The sequence below is a fragment of the Fistularia commersonii genome, chromosome 26, assembly GCF_037954325.1.
Source record: "Fistularia commersonii isolate RoL2024-O1a breed Wild chromosome 26, RoL_Fcom_v1.0, whole genome shotgun sequence".
NCBI lineage: Eukaryota > Metazoa > Chordata > Actinopteri > Syngnathiformes > Fistulariidae > Fistularia > Fistularia commersonii.
The window spans coordinates 6,370,645-6,384,408 of record NC_141309.1 but is presented as its reverse complement, the minus strand read 5'-3'; the positions used below and the strand labels follow the sequence as shown (position 1 = coordinate 6,384,408).

At 44.1% G+C, this 13,764-nt stretch overlaps 1 protein-coding gene across 2 annotated transcripts in view; it reads left to right on the top strand.

Annotated features, from left to right (window-relative positions):
* Window positions 1-13,764, top strand: part of emid1 (EMI domain containing 1) — a 63,350-nt gene that overhangs the window by 47,543 nt on the left and 2,043 nt on the right. Inside the window, exons 7-15 of one of the 2 annotated variants that reach the window (XM_086174187.1) lie at window positions 2,086-2,130; window positions 2,218-2,325; window positions 4,187-4,294; window positions 7,559-7,648; window positions 8,784-8,836; window positions 8,915-8,977; window positions 9,877-9,921; window positions 10,107-10,151; window positions 13,381-13,465. In XM_086174187.1, the coding sequence (XP_086030313.1) occupies window positions 2,086-2,130; window positions 2,218-2,325; window positions 4,187-4,294; window positions 7,559-7,648; window positions 8,784-8,836; window positions 8,915-8,977; window positions 9,877-9,921; window positions 10,107-10,151; window positions 13,381-13,465 (642 nt within the window). The remainder of the gene's footprint in view (window positions 1-2,085; window positions 2,131-2,217; window positions 2,326-4,186; window positions 4,295-7,558; window positions 7,649-8,783; window positions 8,837-8,914; window positions 8,978-9,876; window positions 9,922-10,106; window positions 10,152-13,380; window positions 13,466-13,764) is intronic. The other variant, XM_086174188.1, reaches the window with a different exon arrangement.

The following is a 13,764-nucleotide window of genomic DNA, read 5'->3' as shown; positions in this document are numbered from 1 at the left end:
CAGTTTTAAAAAAAAAAATAGCACCGAGTCAACTCAATTCCACCGCACTGCAGTTGTCGGATATTATTGCATCCCAGTTTAAGCTTCTTAGCTCAGTCCTTTTTTTTCACTTCTACATGATGATAGCATCCTGCTAATGATTCAATAATAAATGGGGAGGCTATTATCTTCAATTTTCATTCGGTCCTTCATTCATTATCTATACCGCTTATCCCGCACTCGGGATGCTGGAGTTTATCCCAGCAGTCGTTGGACGAGAGGCAGGGTTCCCCCTGGACCGAGCGCCAGTCCATCACAGGGTCAGAGACAAACACAACCATTCACATGTTTGGCCAATTTAGGGTCCCAAATGAATTGAACCCATGTTTAGGGATCGTGGGAGGAAACCGACGCAATGCAAGTTTGTCCGAATCGAACCGAAGTCCGTCTCACTGTGAGCCGAAAGCACTAACCGCTGTGCAGCCTGTCGTCGGTTTTATTGTTAAATAAGTCACAAAGACTTGGATCAGAGACACCAGTGAAAAAAATTAAAAAAATAAAAACACTGTCGTCACCTTTGTAAACTTTGACCAAAATGTTGGGAGTTTCATCTGCAGCTCAACCTGAAACTACACCCTATAAGAAGTTGGTGTTGTTTTTTTTTTGGGCATCCCCGGGTCTCGTCCTTTGTAGATCCATCACGTAGCCGGCTTATAGCCCAACCTCGACGACGTTAGATATAAAAGCTCGAGGGTGACACAGCTGTAGAAAACTCCAGGACCGTAACTTTACTTCACGGCGCTCTCGAAGGGTCCAGGCCTGAAGAAAACAACCGCTAACTACATTCATCGCGACACTGGCTGCCTGCAGGAGATCACATTTGTACGCACTGATGTCCTGCTCATCGAGGGTTAACTTGATTCACCCCGGTTTTGGTTGGAAACGGCGGTTGTGATAGCGCTATGTGAAAACAGTGACCTCTTGTCACATCGCCGCCGTTGCCAAGCAATTGGATACCGATGTTTCGCGATGAAGCAAAACATTGCTTTAGCTCGACTTCAAATGGTAAAAATTACGCTGTGGTGTGTCAACTCCAAAAGTTTGATGATTTATCGCAGGTTGATAATACTAAATGTTTACAGTGTCTCTAAGTGACCGCGTGAAATCTGGTGTTTTTTTGTACTTTGGTATGTTTCTTCTGGTCAGCTGAGCGGGTCTTGACACATTTTTATAAAAAGGGCAGGCGGATGACGTTAACGGGAGATTTACATTCTCCTCACTGCGCTACCTGCTGACATTAAGAAGCCCCGCCTGACACACGTGATTCATGCATTTGCTGAACATTATGAAGAGAAAAAAGAAAAAAAAAGAAATTCTGCTATAACATCTGGAATATCCGCCGTGACGTTAATAACCATTTTATACACACACTTGTTACAAGTTGTCATTAAAAAAAGACCTTCATGCGCATTAGTCCTTAAAATGTTTCCTACTCGTATAACACATAAAACATCTTAAAATAATTATTCTTTTTTTAAATCCATCTGTTAAGGCCCAGTAGGGAGTCCTTTTAGGACCAGTGGGCTGCCAGGTTTGTAATACACTGGCAGGAACCCCGGCAATTATTCTCTCCAGTTAAAAAAAAACAAAAAAAAACAAAAAAAATCAGTTTTCCATGAACTTTCTTCAAGCCCGTCCCCCGAAACACATCTTTGGACAGAAGATATCTGCTTAGTATGAAGGTCAGATCGCAATGAAATTCTCTAAGTGATTAAATGCTTCATATATAAATTATACCGACTTTCTTTTTCCAAACAGCACGTGTCAGTTTGCAACAACACCGAAGATTAAGAAGAGCAGAAGTCTTATTTCTAAATTTCTTAGTAAGGATTGAAGCTCGAAGGTAAAAGTAGGCGCTTTGAAAGGACCCTAAGAGGGGCTTCGTAATATGACTCGGCTCGTAATGTCGCACGAAAGGCGTCATAAGGAGCGTTGCCTCCCTTTCGCCAATAGCGTTGTTTTAACCTTGAACCACTTTTTTTGTTGCGCGTGTTTCCCCAGAGCTCCACGGCACAATTAAATCATCTCCTCATCTTTCCATTGCAGGTCCTCGCGGTGAAAAGGGGCGAGACGGGCTCCCTGGCCGAGATGGTAAATTGGAGTCATAGTCGCCTTTGCCGTGATGTAGAACCGTTTGGTTGACGCCATTCATCTCCATCGGGTGTTTCCCCCTCTTAGGTAAACCGGGCTCTCGTGGGCTGCCCGGTCCGAGCGGGCCGCGGGGCGAGAACGGGGCGAGGGGCCCGTCCGGAGCCCCCGGATCAAAAGGAACTCCAGGAATCGCAGGTACGAGAGGACAAAACCCCCTTTTAGCGGACCCTTGTCGGCCGAGATAAGCAAATGAGCCTCGACTCGCCGGATGTTGACACAGTCGTCAAGGACAGGCGTGCCGTAAAAGATTTGTTTGAGCGCATCTTATTTATTTAGCGCCTATTTATGCGTGCTTTTCACCCTCACCTGCACTATTGTCTGAGGCCTTTCGCAAAAACCAAAGTTCAAATGAGGAGCATCTCCCCACAAAAGAAAGGTTTCCCGCTTTACGGCCTTTATCTCGTTTGGAAAACCACCCGGTCAACACAGACACCCATCCAAGAGAAACCGGCCCAAGGCCTTTCTGATAACTCGCCGGGGTTTCGCCGATTCAATTTGTTTACTTTTCCACATAGTGCTGTTTCTACGGTTTTTCTTTGTCTTCGGGCTCGGTACCCTCGCTGCCGCTGCTCGTGGACACCAACCAGAGGAGACAGCAAGACGTTGCACCCGGAGCTCCTCTTGTTAGGCTACAATAATGAATGGCCCTTCGGGGAAAAAACAAAAAGTTTATTCCCGGGCAGTCGTGTCTGCAATGATAATAAAGCAAACAGAGGTATGCATTTCCATGACATCTGCTCTTGTTAATAGGCTGTTGAAGGGAGCGCCTCTCCTTTTAGGGTAACGTACGATCCCGTCTCGGTACCTGCCGCCCTCTCAAGATGAGATTCAGAGCGAATGTTCGACTACGAACCCGCTTTTCCGAGGAGGGCCATGTGACTTCAATCTGAAACGAACACGAGCCGTCCGTACACAAATGTGAAGCCCTTATGATTTCCATATGCGCGGTGTTATTGTTTTTCGATCTCCATTACTTCATAAGTACCCCAAACCAGTGATATGCCTTGTATCCAAAGCTATACTTCCCTTATTGTGCAAAAAAAAAAAAAATCAGTTTAAGGAGAAAGATAAACATTGGGCTGGAATGTGTCCAGTGTTATGCTAAAAACTAGACAAATATGTCTACAAGCCAGGGGTTATGGGAAAGATGGGAGAAAAACGAACATAGGAAGTTCGGAGAAGTGACACTGTGCATTTTAAACAGCTGCGATACATCCAGAGAGAGTCGCGCTCCAAGCCATGACCCATATTTTGACACAGAATCCCCCAGCCGCTCCGCGGTACTACGACACTACGAGGAAATGGTAAACTGTTTTGCCCAACATGTCACATAAACTCCGCGGGGCTACCTCTCCTGGCCATTTGAACCGGTTGGCCATATATCGTGGCCTGCAGCCGAGGCCGCCAAAACACAGCTGTTCAAATGAAAGCGGGCCACAGAGGTGTCAAATCGGGGTTATGACAACATTTCCTCGCAAAGTAATAGTCATCGGGCTGTCATTGTCGAATACAAATAGAAAATTGGTGAGCGGAGGTCTGACAAAGAGCAAGACAAGGAGTTTACAGGGCAGCATTACCTCAAAAGTCCAAACAATGAGGTCAGACACAGTTGAGGTTGCACTTTTTTTCCACTGTCAGAATAAAATTACTGACTAGGGGGAAGGGGTGGGGGGACGGTCACACCTCCACCGACTGGCCTATTTGGAGCAGCAGCTGCGTACAAGATCAGGGCGTGTTCGGAGGGAGCGTTGAATTTATTATGAAACCGTGCCAGTAACACTTTGCAGAGTTATCGGTGTTTATTTGAGTTTTCCTCGATAGGTTTGCGGCCATAAAAGACCCTCCTCTTCGCCTCCCGTTAATTTCAGATGAACACTTTCGGACAGCTTAGTTGGTGATCGACGCGCTCCTTGTGATTCCAAATTCGGAAACGATCGACGAGATGAAGGCTTCACGGCCCATATCACAAGGGTCTTTTTGTCGTCTATCTCCCCAGGCCCCCGTGGTCCGCCGGGACTCCCCGGCGAGCGAGGTCCGCCGGGCCCTCCCGGGCCCCCGGGCCCTTCGGTGCCGGCCAGCGCCCGCATCCCGCAGACAGACAACAGTAAGACAACCGAAGGTCCTTGGATGTTCACCACAACACTGCTTATGAATTGTCACACCTTCACTTTATGGACTTGGATTTCACCCAATGGTAAAAAAAAAAAAAAAAAAAAAATATCGAGAAGGATAATTAATCCAGATCTGACACACATATGGTGGTCTTTTTGCAGGCCAAAGCAGACAGTGTGACCTCATGTCCTTAAAATCAGCCTGTTTTTTTTTCTGTCAACACACACATCTATACATATATGTATATATATATATATATATATATATATATATGCATCAAAATCAAACTTTAAAACAATTTAACTGTGAATGAAGCCTTTCTCCTCACAGACATGGTGTTGCTGTTACAGCATGGAAGCTATGGTTTAGAATAAATGCTAAACAAAAGAATGAAAGGGAATTAGAAACAGACAGGAAGGCAGTAATCCTTTAACTGCTACTTGGCCCATATTGTCTCGTGGCCAAGTCGAGGAGTATCAAAGACCGTATGGAGGCGGCTTGAGATTGACGCACGCCTCGCACGCTGTGATGAGAACCTGTTCACCACTGATGTCACTCAACAACTTCCAGATGTAGGCCGCTCAGACAGCTGAAGGGGTTTCTGTGTGTGTGTGTGTGTGTGTGTGTGTGTGTGTGGGAGAGAGAGAGAGACATGCAGGGGCTTGCACTGGCTCTTTCAAGGTCAGTGCATCAGCAGATTTTATATGTTGATTCAGTGGTAAAGCAAAGTATGTGGCACACGGACCGGGAAACTTTAGGTTCCTGCATAGAGTCGGCTGCATGGAGGTTGGCACGAGGATTTTTTTCTGTGAGACTGCGAGGCATTTCTTTAACTTCAAAGAGTCGGCGGGGGGAGCAGCGGCGCGGAGGAGAGGGTCTCTGCGCAGACCTTCCTTTGGAAAACACTGCTTTGCTTGGCTTTTACTTTTTTCTTTTTTGCGTGGGGAGGCTGAAATTCATTGCTGCAGATCAGGAGAGAACTTGGGAATGTTTCTCTTGCATTGTGTGCTTTTTCAATGTGTGGAATAAACAGCACAAGTGAGGTCACATATAGACTCCTACATCTCCAAAAAAATAGTATTCATATATACTGCTCAAAAAAGTAAAGGGAACACTTGAACAACACAATGTAACTCCAAGTCAATCACACTTCTGTGAAATCATAGTGTCCACTCAGGAAGCAACACAGATTCATTTTGACTTGTTTTAAGGACATTACATCAAAGTTGGATCAGCCTGGAGTGTGTTTTTACACTTTAATTTTGAGTGTGATTCCTAATCCAGACCTCCATGGGTTAATACATTTGATTTCCATTGATCATTTTTGTGTGATTTTGTTGTCAGCACATTCAACTGTGTAAAGAGCAAAGTATTTCATAAGAATATTTCATTCATTTAGATCTAGGATGTGCTTTTTAAGTGTTCCCTTTATTTTTTTGAGCAGTGTATATACACTGAACATTGAACCTGTTGCTTTAACCCTCCATCACATCCAGTCCCACAAATATAAAATACTCTCAGTGTTTTATATACTCTCAGTATTTTATAGTGCAGTAACATTCATTTCTAGTATTATTCACAAATTCATAGTGGAATAATACACACGGTTCTGGCGTTGACCCCCTGAAATGACTTTCCAAGCAAGAAAATAAGAGAAAGCCGTAAATCTTTTTTTTTTTCTACAGCTCAGATATTCTAAAGGTAGAAGTTCTGAGATTTGTTCAGGGAAGAAATGACAACGTGCTGCCGAAGTAAAAATTCACCCGCTTGTAAATTACATTTGACCTCAAGATATCGCGTTTGGGAAATTTCTCAAGCGCAGTGTCCTGGTCATCGCAATATTTATTGTCTGTAAATACTAATGACTTATGGACGTGCGCTCACCTGACCGGCCCGCGTCATCCTCATCAATTCGTTGGCGGTCCGGCACCTCCCGCCGCATCAGTGGAAAGGCTCGACCTTGAGTTGTCCTCTGATTTCCACATGAAATTATCTGTAAAAGTTTTTTTTTTTTTCAGTGGGGTAGGTATTTCTTCATCGTCCCCATTTTTGGATATCTAACTAAAAAAAAATTGTAAATACTTTTACAATCAAATCAATTTGGCACGACCGCATTCCCCGAAACCAACAGTGTGAAAGGTATGCGATAGAGAAGCGCGCACGGGGAAACGGGGAGAATTTGAAATGGGATTTTTATGTTCACGAGTCACACATGCTTTTGTCTCGCGTTCAAAAGAGAGCACATGGAAAGATCAGGTCACGGACGCACCTCTCCTTTAGCCATGTGATTTCCCACATAATCGTATTCTGGGCTTATTTTGTCCGTCTTCTGCTTGCGTTTCCCTCCGTAGTCAGTCGGGTGAATAAGCAAGAAGTGTATCTGTGAAAACACAGGACATGATCTGATTACCCTGAGTGCTTGAGAATGCCGATTTCCGCTAAAACGATGGCGTTTACGCTGATTTGGATGCGCCTTCACGTTGTTGGTCTCACTCGCTTTTATGAGTCCTGACTTTCAGCCTCTTAACTTATTACTCCCCCTGCTGAAGTTGGCCTGCGAAATGATCATCCGGCCTGTCGTCGTCAAATCAAGCCTACTGTAGCGCGCTAACCAGACTTACTTTGTTGGACCGAGTGTTTTCGTGAAGGCATGTGGCCCAGGTATTAGTCCGATTCAGCTGGACGATGATTCTGGCCGTCTCCTTTTCTCCATTTCCTAGCTCCACATCTTCCCACTGCTTCTCTCTGGATTGCCGTTTCCTGTCAGACGGTTATGAAGTAACTGTTACAGTTCCATTCACCGCCGCCGCCGTCGTCCTCTTTCGCTTTCTCACCAGTCCCATTTTTTTTTTGTTTAATCCGCATGGGGTGGATTTTTAATTAAAGCGGCTTTCGGCAGGTTTTTCGAGGATCCTCCTCGGTGAAGTAACCAGGTGAGCTCCGATTGTCGGAAAACGCTTCCCTCAGAACGTCGGCCCTTTGAAAAATAATCACGGCACCTTCGGGTCGGCCTACGGAAAAAAGGCGTCCCTTTGTTTATTTTATACAAACAATAAAACCCGTAAAGTAAAGTAACCCAAGAAGTCAGGCCGCAGTTGTTGATGTCTGAAACTAAGTCAACTGCAACGCGGTAAGATGTTTGGATGCCGCAATGAGAATCTCACTGCAGCCACATGAAGGTTTTCGTCGGCTTCAATATCGCAGAATGTTTTCATCCGGCTGATTTAACTCGGCCGCATCTTTGTTGTGACTCCAGATCGAGGAAAGGACCCCTTCATCACCAACACTTTCCACGACTCGCGAGGGGTGCCCGTTCCAGGACCCCAGGGTCCCCCGGGGCCCGTCGGTGAGTACCTACCGTGGGTCTCTCCGTCACGTGCCGGAAGTTGTTTGTGTCGTTTCTGTCAGACTCGTAACTGATAACACAACAAATATTGATATTTACGTGCTGGTGACGTGCGGTGAGGTTCATGGCTGGCACATATTTGAACGGTAAATGGGAATTTTTTTAGCGATTTTGAAAAAAAATAACTAAAATTAGTGAAGCTACGTGGAAAATAACTTTATAGTGCAAATCACTGAATAAATATTAAAAGCCATTTCATTTAATTTTTCATTTTGCTGTTTTTTCTTTCCGTGATGACAGGTGAGGCGCGGCCTCCCCTGCCTCTGCTGACTGCACGTCACTGTTACATGCAAACATATCATAGATCTCCTGTTTACTGTTTATCCGGCACACACCGATGTAAACTAGCGGTCACAGCCATGCGTTATATATGTTATTAGTTGTATGAGTTAACCTGTGTCAAGGTGTGTGTGTGTGTGTGTGTGTGTGTGTGTGTGTGGGTGGGTGGGTCCGTGCCGTTTGCACACTCTAAAACAATGCCACAACTCTTAAAAAAAAATTTTAAAAAAAGAAAAGCTGCTACTTAAACTCTTCACATGGAAAACACATTCCAAGGCTACAAAAAAGGTTCGGATTCAGTTCTTACTCATATCAGGCATCTATTTTCGTAATGAATTAATTTCAAGCAAAACAGAAAAAAAAGGCTTTTTTTCCTTATCGCTTCTCCATATCTTTCTAAACAGTCCTTAGACTGCCGGCCCGGTGTCTGCTGTTTTTCACATCACTAATTTGAGTGATTAAATAAAAAAATAGATAAATAAAACAACCAAATTGCAAGAATAATGTGATACTTTTAAGAATGCTCTTTTGCCGTAATTGCAGAGGAAATTGATTTTTAGCCTCTCATCCTCTAAGGAGCAACCAAGAAATACCAAGAAATCAAGGAAAAGAAAGTAATGAAACCAAAGGAGTAATAGTACAATAAAATTCCCTGATATTATGGGAAAGAAAGAGCAAATAAAGAAAAAAAAAAAATGGGAAAAGTTGAAACCATCAGCCATTAGTTCACTGTAGATCTTCGCCGTAAAGTTGGACATGCAGGGGCGTAAACATGGATTCTTCATTTCACGTGCAGGTCCTCCAGGTCTCAAAGGTCCAGTGGGGCCTCCGGGCCCACCGGGACAGAACGTAAGCTCACACTGCAGCCACATGCTGGATCAGTGTATACCAGCAGATGTTTAATATTCCTTCTTGTCTGGTGCACAGGGGAAACCCGGAGAGCCTGGGATGAAGGGTCCTGTCGGGCCAAAGGGAGAACGTGGCGAGAGAGTGAGTCACCAGAGCATTTTCATGAGGTTGTCCTCACTTAGCTTTGCAGGCTGTGTCTTCCTGCCAGCGCAGGTGGCCTGTGGATAAATGCGATTATCGTTCCCAGTTTGTGCCCCAAAAACATTGCCTTCTTTTTTTTTTTTTTTTTTTTTTTTAATCTCGCACCCCTTCGTTGAATGAGAAAAACCTATCCGCGACTTTTTTTAGCCGACGTCGGCTAAAAACAAGGCGGGGTCGGGAAAATTCCATCGTGCGTTTGACTCACGGTGGACGAAAAAACGAGTCCCATTGCCGAGCCGTGTCGGAGCTTGTCTATCACTCTGCGTCCAAGAGGCTCGTGGTAATGTGATTTTCGGAACGCATGCCACACGTACGCAAAGGTCTCCGAGAGATTAGAAACGCTTTACCTTTGCAATTATTTTGAAGAGATGGCGACTAATAATAAATAAAATCCCCCTGTACGGTTGGGGACTGCATGTCGGGATCACGGCGGATAAGGCGTAATGAATGTCTGATTTGGATTAAAACAGCTGGAGGCTTTAAATGGAATTCGTGTCCAAAAAGAAATCGTAGAACGTAACTAATAGAAGAGATTTGTATTATGGATCTGCACTGCATAACCTTTGAAAATACTTGTTTCCTGCTCCGGCCAAAGCCAATCCAAACAAGATTAGCAAGGAAGATGCCTTCAGATTACAATTTACAGTCCATATTGACCTAATAAGTTTATATACATATGAGTTATTGTAGGGATGGAGAATTATTTATACGTCACACTTGAACTTTTTAAAATAGTTCTCTATTTTGATATGGGACAGCATATCGTGTGAGCATTTTAATATTTCACGGATTTATCGGTAGCCTCAACACACCCATCTCTCTTCGGCATACCTTTTCAGGGTCCTCTCGGTTACCAAGGAGAGAGGGGCTTCAGGGGAGAGCCGGTAAGCCACCGCCAGCCGCGCTGCGTTGAGGATCGTCGCCCGTGTGCGCCTTACGATGGCATCGAAATATCATTTCACCGCTCATTATTTCTAGATTGCAAACATGCCAGCAGCCCCTTTCTCTGTGTTACACGCATCTTTTCTTAAGAGAGACCCGACCCTGTTTTTTTGATGTTTCCACACAGGGAGCACCAGGTCCCAAAGGGGAGCCCGGAGAGAAGGGCCTGCCGGTGAGAAAATAGTTAGTGGTATTGAACCATCGCAAACGGTAACAGAGGGCCGGGAGAAGGTGGATTTCACGCTTTCTCTGCGTCCCTCTAACTTTTTTTCTGTTATCTCTTTCACATTTTACAAGAACGATCCATTCCCGCCATCTCGCTTTCCTTTTTGTATTTCAGAACCAACCTCGGTTTAAGGAACAGTGTGTGAATTTCCAAATGACTACCCTCGCGTCATCCTTACTCCTAAAACCCTTCTGTGGCTAGCGCCTTCAATCACGCATGATGCTAAATTTATTCATTTTGGATTATTTATATGCTTAAAAGCCTCACGTATTTACAGAATCTGGATTTTCTTGTTAGCTCGTGCGAAGCGGTGCAGGTGTCCAGGGTCCAGAGTGGATCACGTCACATAGTTCCTGGTTTTGGGGATGTAAAAAACAACAATAACGGCAACTAAATACACGCACGTGCGCAGGCGTAGCCCTCTAGTAGTCACCAGGCTGTATCGTCGGTCATTACCTCCAGGTATAACACCGCGGGACTTCGTAAACAACTGTTTGTTTTTTAGATCCATTCGTTTGAGCTGTCTCATAAAAATAAGCTGCGGGGAATGTGTTTGGGGAAAGTACCCAGGTGCGGTTGCCATGAGAACCAGCCAACTTCAAAATCCATCAGCTGGTTTTGTTCTTGTGAGCAATGAGAACGAGGACTTTCTTTGCGATTCTTTGACAAATGTTTCAGAATGCAAAAGAAAAAAAAAGCAAACCGCTCTCTTCTGGGTTCTTGAAACAGATCAGGTAAAGAAAGTTACTTGCATAAAATCCAGGTACCAAGCAAAGGCGAACTACCGGCGTCACAAGTTGTTTGTCGGTTCCGGGCCAGCAGATGCATCATGACGGACTTGTAACACAGCATTATGTAATAACGTTGCATTATGTAACACGTAGCCAAAATGTAATATATTTTCACTTCATTATGTAACGGCACCAGAACCTTTTGATAAATTACTACACGTTGTAATAAATTGCTACATATTGCAGTGATTATAACTAAATGAGGGGGTTGCAAGTTTAAAATGATGAGAAATGTAAAAATAGATGGCATTATGTAACAGCTGTACTTCAGAGTTCACAGTGACGTAGACACTGACGATAACTGCTAAATACAAAAAAAAAATTAATGTTTCATACCTCATTTTATTTTGATAATCAGTCAAAAAATATATTTAACTAATTATCAGAATAAAATAGAACCTCCAAAATGTCCGTTGCTTTTTGTTTCTCATCGGCAGTTAAGACCGCGAGCAGTTTCATGTGAGAATGATTGTATAATTTGATATTTTAAGAGCTCATTAAGATTAATTATTGATATTCAAAGTAATTTCCCTCTTTCTTTCTCTCTCTCTCTCTCCATTTTTTGGTTGGTTTGACAATATTCATAATGCTCACTTTTATGCAAGTTCTTCATCTCTATGAACTCTTTGCAACCCCATTATATTGAGGTATCAACTGCAATGTGTGATAATTTATATTGTTTATTTACCGCTTTTTGACGTCCTATTACATCATACAAGAATCACTTGCGCGAGTTATTACGTAATTTGGTTTCATCACAGACCGATCACTGATATAGTGTCAAAGGACAAAAACCCAAATACTTGTGCAATTAACCAAAGCTTGGATTTAATATTACAGGATCAATCATGTTTAACTCTTCACACACACACACACACACACACACACACACACACACACACATGCTTTCTTTTAACTTTTACCCACAACTCAGATAATGACCGCTATAATAGCGATCTTCATCTCCGTGCCTTGCTCATGTAACCTTTTGTTCTTATTTTCAGAAATTCCAGTAGTATTACATTGTCGGGATATTTTCGAAAAAGTTTATTTACCTCCTGCCGTTGATGTTTATGATTTTATCACGGACGTCCTTTGTTGATTCTCCGATGAATGTGTTTTTTTTTTGTACTGTTGGTCCTCGGGGTGCGCTCTGGACTGCTGTCCCTTGAAGCTGTCTGACTCCCTCTGCAAGCTACTGTCCCCATGGCTACCTTTCACAGTCACCTTTTCAGCATCCTAGTTTGGCATATGCATGGAAATACTCTGTTCTGGACAAAGCCAGAATCATTGTGATTTCAAAATGAATTGATCCACAAGCAAAAACAACTTTGAAAAAAAAAAAAGAAACATTGTAGTCCAAAATTATGATCCGTGAAATGTATATGCCAAATCACTTCATATGTCAGTGGTGGGTTTTGAGGTGTTGTGTTGTGACGTGAGTGGGGTGGATACAGCTATCCTCTTTTATCCCACAATTCAACCCTGCATGACAGCATCCCTTGGAATCGCACCATAAAGAACCTATTTTTCTGGATGTCGAAATTAACCACCTAATTAAAAAAATACCATAATACGTCGAATCAGAAATAAGGCAAGGTATGGGCACAAGTTGGAGGTGATCTGTTTAGTTAAAGTGTAAACTTGACACATATTTTTTTTTGTCAGTAAGTTAAACCTTGCCTTTTTTCTTTAATCGTCAGTCACTTGGTTTGCCTTACTAATTCGAGCATTTCGCTGCTCACGTGCGCGGCAGAACTTTTCTTTGCATGACTCCTTTTGTGATGTCGACGCCCCCTCCCCGCCGCCTCCGCGCGACGTGTCCTTTTCGTCGTTTTCGTCACGTCTCTTTTGGGAAACAATAACTCACAAAGCCATCTTTAACACTCAAGCAAAAGATGGCTTTTTTTTTTCTCGGTCGGAAAAATCTGTATCGGCTTCATCCCGTCGGATCGTAGTTCTGTGACCGCCGCGATAAGTACGAAGTGAACCGTCGCGGCGATGCAGATCCTTGCCTGGCTGAGCTTCTGCGCCACCAAAAACAATCGCGGATAGCATGATGGATTTGAAATCCTGGAAAGGTGTGATCCGGCCGTGCGACGTCTCATCGCCGGTCTGTAACGTGCATGCAGATGCTGCCCGGCCGGCATGGCAGAGATTGCCTTCATTTTAAAGCATGGCCAGAGAATGAGGGAAATTCAGAGAAACGTTGGAGATGTTTGGAGATGTCAGAGTGCCGGGCAGAGATACTTGGACTGTTTTAACCTTCTAACTGCTGAACTTGTATTGACAAAAAGAAAAAGGAAAAAAAAAATTACTTGCATCTTGGCGAGCAGTTCTTTGGCTTGTGCTCCTTACCTTGACGGCTGTATCTATCTTCACAGGGGGACGGAATACATCAAATCAGGGAGGCGCTGAAGATCTTAGCCGAGAGGGTTTTAATCCTTGAGACTATGATCGGTATTCATGGTGAGTAGGAGGCCGGAGGCAGGGTCAGCTTAAAGCAGGGGTCAAAGGTGGGGGGCTGAAACTCCCACCACACTTCACTCCTGGGACAGGGAGCTTGAACAGTCGCGAGCAGCCCCAGGACTCAGGCTGGTGTTTCCATACCCTCACACGGTCCCCCCTGTCACTGCTCTCTGATAGGACATTAGCTTGCAGATGTTCCAAGACTTGCAGGCAGACCTTGAGCTTCTGGCTCGTAGGGTGACGCTGCTGGAGGCAATCATCTGGCCAGGTAACGCTGAGACATCCTAGCCCACAGCTCT